We start from the raw sequence: 10,930 nt of genomic DNA, 5'->3' as shown, positions 1-10,930 counted from the left end.
TGGACAGGCGCGCGGTAGGCGGGGCACTCCCACTCCTCTGGGCGGAGTCTCCAGCGGATGCGTTTGTGGCTCCGCCCACCGCCTCACCTCCGACCGCGTGTCTAATGGCGACCGTGTCGAGTCGGAGACGGGGCGGGGAAGACGCCCGCTCCCTGCCGATTGGCTAAGGAGGGACACCATGCCTACGCTAGACTCCGCGCACGTGCGAGCCTGCTGGCTGGCATGCGCACGAAGATTGGCGTGAGCGTCATGGCGTCAGGATGGACGTGAAGATGGCGTTGTTGTTGTTGCTGTTGTTGTTGCTGTTGTTGCGGGAGATGGGGTATTCCAATAACAAATCGCAGCGCCTTTACACTTATTCACCCATTAGACCAGGGGGAAGAAGCTATCTATAAAACACGTACTTACTGAGATAACTGAACTAAAGGACCTGAATGTTGAGTGCGATAGCTCTCCAAATCCGTAACAATACCACCTTAGTTGTTGACCTTGGGCCTATGTTGACCTTTTGGTCGATGTTAACTTCAAAAATAATTGGCTGGTTGAATTAATTGACCAAATATGCAACTCTTCAAATTTCAAGTGAATCAGATGAAAATTGACAATTTTAGAAATTCGGCCTCTGTTGAACCTTTGGTCTGTGTTGACCTCAAACATAATTGGTGGTTGAATTCAGTGACCTGATATGCAAATCCACTTCAAATTTCAAGTCAATTGGATGAAAATTGAGGATTTCAGAAATACAAACTTTGTTCTTGACCTTGGGACTATGTTGACCTTTTGGTGTTGGTTGACCTCAAAAAATTGGCCTGAATAACCCCCCTCCCCCATTTCCCCTCTCCCACTCTCTATAGTGCAGGAGATGCGATGTTGCAGACAAACAAATCCATGTTACCAAGTTGTTCACATGTCACATCACGTGAATAGCCGCCTTTGGTTATAAAGGGCCACCATGATACAGTATCCAAAAAGACCCCGAGGACCCAAAAGACCTTCAAATTCGAGAGCGAGACATTGATTTTTGTAGCACTCCTTTGTTGGCAATGATGTAAAAAAAAAAAAAGTCTATTATTATCACCTTTCCATAAAGAGCTCACACGGTACAAATTTCAAAGATTTTTTTATTGACTTTCCCCAACTGAGACTGTACAGAACAATATGTAATGTACAGAGCTTTCTACTACCCCCAGAATTCAAAACATTAAATTTCCTGTGCTGGAGAGCACTGTCGAGAAACTTTGCATCTCTAACTTGCCTTGTAGAGGCTGAATGGGGTGAGGTTGAATGCTTAAGATTCTTACATCTCTGGCACATATAGGGACAGCTTGTTTAACCTGATTGATTGTAAACAAGGCAGCTGATTATTTCAAATACTTACTGATACAAATTATCCATGCAATTGTGGCTGTGCCTTTTTTGTTCTCCCTCTTCACCTCGACCCCTTTTTTCCCCTCCTCCTCCTCATCACACATCCTCCCTGCCCCCTTCCTACTCCTGTCCACCCGATCTTCCTTCTGAGTATTAGGCCAAAACATTACTTTGAAAACAAAGAAAAGAGCATCCAAATTTCATTAAACTGTGTGTGTGAGAGATTATATATATATATATACATATATATATATATATATGTATATATATACATATATATATATATACATATATATATACATATATATATACATATATATATACATATATATGTATATATATATGTATATATATATGTATATATATATATATGTATATATATACATATATATACATATATATATACATATACATATACATATATATATATATATATATATATATATATACTATACGAGTCCAAGATATCTCTCGACCCAAGTCCAATATCTTTTGCAATAATGATGCTGTAGTTTGAATTCAAGATTACAATAAACATTATGATCATGCCAGTTGCATTCTCAACACCTTACTTGTCCGTTCAGAATTTCCCCTGCTGCAATCAAATGCCATTACACTGTTAAAACACGGATCTTGAAGCAAGTTAACACAAAGAATCACACATAACGATGTCGAAGCACTTCTACGTAAATTATCGCAAAAAAAAAAGATTCTCAGTAAATTATTACAAATTAGTTACGTACAATGATGGCAAGCTCCGCTTGGAACAGGATTCAATGAGAGATTCCATTGTGCAGGCATAGCAAACTAGACATGCAGGAAAAAAAAACCCCTCAAAATTTGGTGAGAAAAGGAAGTTAAACATAATAAAGAGCACATTTCAGATAAAAATAGAGGAATCTGCCATTAAATTTGGTGACCAAGCGGGAAAGAACGGTGTCGTTCACGCTCAGAAGGATGTGAAGTGGTTGATCACAGGTGCTGCCAATCGTTTGTGGTGAAGGACTGGTTTGCCTCCTGTGCGTGTGCAATTTCCTCGGGAATAGCATGCAAGTGCCACAGGCGCTGCAACTTGTGGTAGCGTTCCAAGCACAAACGCAGAGGGTTTCCACGCCTGCCGTGAAAAGGCGATGTCACGGACGCAACGTTAAGTTGTGAAGTATATTGAGAGACATTTTCCATGATGCAGTCGATGTTAAAACCACAAGAAACAATGTCTGCAGGTAAAACGTAGAGACGGTTTGCCATCGAGGCATGACCGGTAAAGACTCACCTGAGTAATTGATCAGTTTCTCCATACTCGTCCAGGTATGGTGGGGGATAAAAACAACCCTTATTTTTCCCACACAACAGCAAGGTTTGGCACTCACGCACACTGTAAAGAAAAGTTTACAAAACATGATCAGGTAATCCCAAAAAATATTCCAGCAAAGCAACTTAACGCATGAATACTTTTGGTGGTGGAAACAATGTTCAGTCAAACCAAATCAGTTTTTTATATTAGTCTGGGAGAATTTTTTAAAACATGCAATTTCGGAGTGACAAGCATATTATTGCATTTTCTATCACAGTTGTGTGTGCAGATTTCAAATCCAATTGATGCCACTCTACAACCCTGGGCAATTTAAAGGGGACCCCAAACACTCAGACCACCTCGATGCTAATCTATCCCTCGATACCCTACAAAATAGATAGGATGTGTCTTTTTCAGATTTCTGAATTATAAAGTAGAGAAATTTGTGACTAATAGTCGAAATCTTCTTCTTCTTCTTCTTCTTCTTCTTCTTCTTCTTCTTCTTCTTCTTCTTCTTCTTCATGCTTAGCCGTGGCGTCACAGAAGTCAGGCGAGGTTTGTCCGAAATACCCGAGTGTGGATCAGGTGGAGAAAACATTCGGTTTTGCGCTTGGAACATTTCACAGAGCATGTTATGAAACAACAGCGATTGTTAGATCTTGTTATCTTACACGATTGAGAGAGGATGCCATCCCCACAATTAAGCGGAAGAAACATCCGTCGCTCAAAAACTGAGACACCATCTGTACCCAGCTACCAGCAAATGTACACGGATGATTTGATCGGTGAATCAAGCATCTGTCGTCATTGTCCAGCAGTTACCACAAGAGCACCTCAAAATAATTATCTATTATCAACACAAATTCCTACAAATCAAAGGAAGTATGTATGTATCATCTACTCCTCTGAGAGGATTTCACTTAGGATGCCAAACCTTTCAGGGTGTCCCCCCCCCCTTCACTCCCACATCAATTATCACCCCCACAATCCTCACCACAAATCCCACACCCCCTCCCATAATTCCTGATCAACCATCACCCCCACCAATACCCACCACCATCCCAGACTCCCCCTCCCCAACCATCACCAGCCCACCCCTCCCCCACACAACCATGGAAGCCACCATTTGGATCAAGGTAAATTCCGGGTGTGACGTCACTGGTGAAATCGAAAATTGACACTCGGGATTTTATGACACTGTGATTGGCAAAAAAAATTTTTTAAAATTTTCCCCTTCAAATTCGACTGATTTATGATTCTCAACAGTTTTCAGAAAAATAATTTTTGTGTTCGAGTTCCCCTTTCAGATACATTTGGCCTTAAAGTGGTGACCATCTTGGACTGACGTTAAAATCCATTACTCGGCACTCTCTTGATGGAATGGGATGAACGTTTTACTCTTGCCAGAGAAAAGGGTATTACATTTGGGTCCGTTTCCCTGTTTGTTTGTCCGCACAGAATGTGAGTATGGTTTTTCTCTGCAAATGCTTGGCATATCGACATAAACTTTTCACCATCGGAGTTACTACTCATGCAGAATGCTGTAATGATAATGACGTCATAGGTCACGTGGTGTGGAAAATATGTTGGAAAAAAGGAAAAAACTTTGGACCTCTGTATCTCCGAAACTGCTCCATGGAAAAAAAATTGAAACTTGGCATATGGAAAGTACTCCTCATGGGGAATAAGTATTATTTTTGTTTGATGTGATAGGTGCCTTCGTTATGACATCATGATCGCATAAATAGAATGCTACATCTGATCAGTATGAAAATTTTTGAGGGTCATCTTGGGATATATTGGTCGACAGAAAAAAAATTGATGATGTCATCGGTCATGTGGTTCGGCAGATATATATATATATATATATATATATATATATATATATATATATATATATATATATATATATATATATATATATATATATATATATATATATTTTAACAAACATTCAAAAATCTTCTCAAATACAGCTGAATAGATCGAGGCAAAACTTTGCAGCTATGGCCGAAGTCACATTTGCTCTACGGTGGCCGTACCCACCCTGAATTGACAGAAACGTGCGGCGGCCGCAGAGTTTCTGAGGTGGCCTCAGGGTGGCCCTACGCCGTATGGCTATCTTTTACAGGCCGTAGGGGTTGCCGTGGAATTATAGCGCGGAGTTATAACTTTTTTCATTTCTACGTTGGCCGTAGCAATTCGACAAGCCAAGCTGTGACGTAGATGTGTTCCACATCGAGCGTACGTAGGGCGTACGGTGGGCTTGCGTTATTAGTGCGGCTGCCGTAGGCTCTTATCAATGAAAAATGAATTTTGCCAACCCCCAAAAAATTACGGCAGCCGCACTATTTCCACGGTCGCAGTAGGGTAGTCCTAAGGCGTCCCTGTGTTCAATGTACGGTGGCCTTGCGGTCTGTGTGACTACCTGCGGGCAACGCAGGATCGACGCACGGTTCCCCTATGCCCGCCGTGCGTCCTACGTACGGCCTCCGTGGCAGTCTGCGTCGACCGTGCGCTACCGCTCGAGATCGGAGTACCGTGGTGCCCCCAGAATCCGAACGCCCCATTGTTTGAACAAATTGGAATCCGAACAATTTTTGAGAAAAATTTGCCCTAAAAACCGAACACATTTTCAAAAACTGAACACAACGTGGCGTTCATGTTTGTTCACGTGCGTCTCCCCCGCCTGTTCGACCCGCATCTTCGCGCTTTGTTAATTCAGTTTGGCGGTGGAAGTACTCGTGAAAGCATCTCTCGTGTGTCGATCGCGACTTTACCTAGTGTTTTCACCTTGATTTGTGGTTTTTTTTTTTTTAACTCATCTTGTTTTAATTAATAACAGAAAAGCAATCCGATCACGTGGTGTGACGGACTGTTGGGCAAAGATTTAATTTCACAGAAAAACCGGTTGTAATTTGGAATATCCATGATTACCTTCGCCCGATGCGTTTGATGAAAGTGATTGTAGTTCTGGGGGCATCATGTTTGATGAGCTGCCCTGGGGGCAGCGCTCTCGCAGAGTGCATGAGCGATTGGAACCCAGGCCAAAGCACGAGCCTGTGTGAACCTTTGGATGTGGTGATTGTACCAGTTTACATACAATACACCACCACTGAAGGTCATTTACTCATCTTATTTTACCTTAAACATGGGTAATTTCAGTTGAAAGTGTCTTGAAAGTGGGTTTTCTTGGGGTCCAGGAACAGATCAATTCACTTTCCATTATTTCTTATTGGGAAAATAGTTTTGGAATCCGAACTTTTTGCAATCCGAACAGCCTCCTGAAACGAATTAAATTCGGATTCTGGGGGCACCACTGTATAGGTGTTTGCCTATACTCCGAACTGGTATATTCAGTTATATATATTATAGTTATAGTATATTCAGTTATATATATATATATATATATTATAGTTATACTATATTCAGTTATATATACTGGTACATTCCGAACTGGTATATTTTTATTTCAGTAAAAAAAGAACTGGTATATATACCCACTCGTTACCGTCCGTCTGGCCGCACGTTCACCTTATTGATACAAGGCGACCGCAGGGCGTTCCCTGCGGTCGCCTTGCATCTGCCTTGAAAATTATATGGCCGCCGCAGGGACGCCCTAAGGTCACCGTGCGACATCAAATCAAAGACCGTACGGTACCCCCACGTTTTCGGTCTCCACAATTTCTAAATACCCCGTGCGGCTCCCCGAAAAATAAAAACATATGTAACTGCTACATTGTGTGACCATGGAAATACTGCGGCCACCCTATAATTGCTAGTGGCCGTAGATTTTGTAGACCCTACGGCCGCCGTGCCAAATGTGACTAAGGCCTAAGCTTGCCTATCCATGAGGAAGAAAAATGTTCCCACCTATGATGATTTACCCGAAAACATTTTAAAATATTCTCCAGAACGGCTGGAGAGATCAAGGGGAAACTTCACATACGTTCCTCAGGCCTTGGGAATACCAGCGTGTTCACGAATAATTGATAGGTCACATGGTCTAGCAGCCATGTTGGATTGAATGAAACTTAAAAAAAAAATTCTCTTGAACCGCTTCCTCGATCAATGTGAAACCTCACAATTATGATGTTGTAGTGATGGAGAATATATGTTTTAAATTTCAACTAGATCGGACGGATGAGTTGGCAAACACAATTTTTTTTTTTTTGAATCTGGGTTCTTTTTCATTTTTCTTTTTTGAATAAGGCTCACTTGGCTGCACCTGGGTGGGTTTGTGGGTAGAGGAATAGCAACTGAAACCAGCATCCTATCCAGGTTCCTTCTGATGACTTCATCTTTACCTTTCGCTTGTTTGGGTTCCTTCTGATGACTTCATCTTTGCCTTTCGCTTGTTTGGGTTCCTTCTGATGACTCCAATGCAGGATTGCACCTATTTGGTCTTCCATTTGATGTGACTTGAATGCATTTTAATCCTATTGAATAATAATTGAATTCAATTGAATAATAATAAACGTCATGGGTCAGGGTCAGGTGTCCAATGAAAGTGGGGTTGCATCAAAGCGGTGATATCTTGCTTCCTGGTCATTACTGCCAGCAGTTATAACGTGTCAGTTCTAGTTATGTCTATTATATTATTAATGACGGAACACACCAGTACACAAACATCACACAAAATACACCACACAAAACAAGTCCTGGCGAGTTTATTACCTCCGCTACCAAAGGTGGACGGAGGTTGTGCTTTCGCCCGTGTGTGTCTGGCTGTTTGTTACTTGCGGAATTTAAGATTCACAAGTGCAGTGATCTTCACTATTATTTAGAGGGGGGGGCACTTTTGGCAATAAGACATCAGTGTGAGAGCCACCACACCACCTGCAGGACTCCATAATGGCTGCTTTTCGGCTCCGTCTCCACATAGACACATGACAGAAGTAAATAGACACCTTAAATTTGTTCATTTCATCTGTATAACGCAGTTTTACTCAGTGATTTGTCCTAATATTCAACTATTTCTTTGCAGAAACGAGTTCCTGGGTCTTGTACGACAATTAACTATGCCAAAAACCCAGGGAGCACACAAACTTTCCGATTTTAAAAGAGGACGAATTGTTGGCCATTTGCAAGGTGGAGTCAGTCAGTGTCAGATAACTCGGAACCTTGACAATCTGCTTTCTATGGTCAATTGGGTGATTGTGAAATTCACCAGTGAAGGCAAGGAATCCACAGCTTCCTGTTCTGGTTGATCTGGGCCCTCAGAAAGGTATCTTCGAGATATTAAGCGGTCCATTGAGAAAACTCCCCGTTGCAAGGCAGCAGAAGTTGCAGAGGAGGTCCAAGTTAGCTCAAGAACTGCCGTGCCGTACCTTCATCAACTGGGGTACTATGGGAGAGCAGCTAGGAGAAAACCTCCTCTTATACCAGCCGACATTCAAAGGAGAAAAAAGTGGGCTGATGAGATGGCCAACAGACCCTTGGAGTTTTGGCAAACTAATTCTTTTCAGATGACTCCCAATTTGCTCAATTTTCTGAGAGTGGGCGAGTATGGGTCTGGAGACTTCCCCGTCAAGAGTTTTCTTTGAACCGATTGCAGCCAACTGTCAAACAAGGTGGTTTTTCAGTGATGGTGTGGGGAGCGATCTGCAACGCTGGTCGGTCAGAGCTTATGGAGTGTGTTGGCACCATCAACATTACGACACATTTCTATCATTGAGGATGGACATCTCCCTGTCTTCTCCACTGGTCAGATGGTCAAAAACAACATTGTTCATGGAAGATGGAGCTCCATGCTACACTGTAAAAATGACCAAAGAATGGCAGGACCGAAATGGGATCAAGCGACTTCCATGGCCAAGTCAATCTCTTGAGATGAATCCCATTGAACACCTCTGGGCCATATTGGATTGAGCTGTGCGGAAAAAGTCCAGGAAACCAACATCATGGGCAGAACTGCTAACCTGTTTGCGTGAAGCCTGGACCGAAATCCCACAAGGGAAAATTTCAGAACTCGTTAGTTCTATGGCTGAAAGAGTAAAGGCATTGAAATCTGCAAATGGCAAGTCGACAAAATACTAGTGTATGTATTAAAATGGATCAAATGTACTTCAAATGGTCAATAAATACATTCTTTAAAAATCATGATGTCCATTTACTTCTGTCATGTCTCTGTACTCTTCTTCGTTGTGGTTAACTGGGCTGCAAGCGTAATTGTTTGTTTCCTGCAACCATATCCTGATGTAGCTATGTTACTTTTCTGCTTCACATTGGAACACTCATTTGAAACCATTGGGTCAATTTGATAGCATTTATGGCGGATTATGATGGGGGGATTTTCACATTTGTGTATCATCGGCCGCATGTATGCCTGGTGTCAGCTTAATGGTTTGGGTGGTGGGCTTGGGATCCTAGAATCCTGAGTTCAAATCCCCCTCGATTGTTAAATTAATACCAGGTGGGATTGACTCTGCCTGTCATCCTTCCGAAGTCGGCAAAATGAGTACCAGCTTGCTGATATCCTGTGTCGGAGTGGTGACCCGTCCAGGATTGTGCCGAATAGCCTCGGAGAATGCTCAGGAAGCACCAACGCTCTGCACAGAGTATGGTCCCGATGGATGGATGGATGGATGGATGGATGGCTGCATGTCAGGGGCCACACCTTAGGCCAGCAGGGGCCGCCAGTGGCTCACGGGCCATGCGATGAAGAACAGGGCACAAGTGTATTGGTTGGTCTGGTCTGGTCTGTTATTACTTGCAAAATCGAAGATGTACAAGTATATTGGTCGGTCGACTTTGTTATTCTGTCTGCTTGTTTGTCCGTCAATCCCCTGCAGGTCACAGTTCGAAACTAATCATCATGAAACTTAACTAAGTGGTAAACGTAGTCATAATTGAGAAGCCTATTGATTTTCAGGTCAAAGGGCAAAGGTCATCTTGTGGTCGAATTTCTAAAATTGTCATTTTTCATCCGCTTAACTTTAATATTGAACAGCAATTGCAAAATGCATCACTGAATTTGGAAAGCAACTATTTTTGAGGTGAAAGGTCTGGAGGTCAAACTTCTAAAATCGTCAATTTTCATCCGATTAACCTGAAAATTAAAGAGCAATGGCAAAGTGTGTCGCTGCATTGGGAAACAAACTATTTTTGAGGTCAAAATGTTAGGTTAACTCAAGGTCAAACTTCTAAAATCATCAATTTTCATCTAAAAAATTATCAATTTTCATCTGATTGATCTGAGCTTCAATTAAGATCGTCAATTTCAATGATCAAGATTGTGAATGTAAATGAAATGGACAATTTGATGGATGGACGGAAACTTTCTTTTTCTTTTTTTTGTGGGGGGGGGGGGTGGTTGATTTTGCAAGTATTATGCTAAGAATGCCGTGTATCTTCTGTTTGTCGGTCTGTTTGTATGTCAATCGCCTACAGGTCCCATTTTTACTCTGATCTTCACAAAACTTCACCACCTGGTAGAGGTAGTAACAAGCTGAAAGCCTTTTGTTTTTGAGATAAATAGGTCAAAAGGTCATGGTCACATAACTATTATATTTTCAACCGATTTACTTGATATCTATGAATGTACTGTTTATTCAACTGAAAAACACAGGTGGATGGTGAACCCTCGGTGAAGTCTTTGTCGATCCCTGTATGTTTATTAATTATCTTAAAACCCCCTTGGAACCTTAAGACCCTTAAGACCCTTGAGAACCTTAAGACCCTGAAGACACTCAAGACCGTTTATAACCATAGACCCTTTACAACCCACAAAACCTCAAAGGCCTTTTAGACCCTCTAAGACACTTTCGATGTCTAAAATCCTCTCAGACCCCCCCTCCCCAAGACCCTTTATAACACAAAGAACCCAAAGACCCTTTAGAACCTCAAGACCCTTGAGAAGTTTAAGACCCTTCAGAAACTTAAGACCTTGAAGACACTGAAGACACTTAAGACCATTTATAACCATAAGAGCCTTTACAACCCTCAAAACCCCAAAGACCTTTTAGGCCCTCTAAGATGCTTTGGATGCCTAAAACCCTCTCAGACCCCCAAGACCCTTTATAACACAAAGAACCTGAAGACCATTTAACACCCGAAGAACCATTATAACCTGAAGACCCTTAAGACCCCGAAGATAAAAACAAGGCATAATTCAGCACCATTCAGCACCTCTCAGCTTGCTCCATCCTACCATCTCCCTCTCACTACTCCAATCCTCTTCCTCACTTTCATTTCTCACCCTCTCTCCATTTTCCACCCATCTGCCCCATTCCCCTATGCCTTTCCCATCACTCTCTCCATCTCCCC

General features: G+C 42.1%; 1 protein-coding gene and 1 long non-coding RNA gene across 2 annotated transcripts in view; one reads left to right on the top strand and one right to left on the bottom strand.

Moving 5' to 3' along the window:
- Positions 1 to 10,930, top strand: part of LOC147014124 (uncharacterized) — a 157,906-nt gene that overhangs the window by 31,356 nt on the left and 115,620 nt on the right. The window lies entirely within an intron of this gene.
- Positions 1,104 to 10,930, bottom strand: part of UBR2 (ubiquitin protein ligase E3 component n-recognin 2) — a 213,797-nt gene continuing 203,970 nt past the window's right edge. Inside the window, exons 46-47 of the mRNA XM_085851818.1 lie at positions 2,642 to 2,743; positions 1,104 to 2,482 (exon numbers count right to left, since the gene is read on the bottom strand). Of these exons, the coding sequence (XP_085707944.1) occupies positions 2,341 to 2,482; positions 2,642 to 2,743 (244 nt within the window). The 3' untranslated portion in view covers positions 1,104 to 2,340. The remainder of the gene's footprint in view (positions 2,483 to 2,641; positions 2,744 to 10,930) is intronic.

The sequence above is a fragment of the Eptatretus burgeri genome, chromosome 13 (assembly GCF_056783735.1).
Source record: "Eptatretus burgeri isolate ZD-2024b chromosome 13, Ebu_testis_v1, whole genome shotgun sequence".
NCBI classification, from domain to species: Eukaryota; Metazoa; Chordata; class Myxini; order Myxiniformes; family Myxinidae; genus Eptatretus; species Eptatretus burgeri.
The sequence above is the reverse complement of the archived record's forward strand: the minus strand, read 5'-3'. Positions and strand labels throughout refer to the sequence as shown.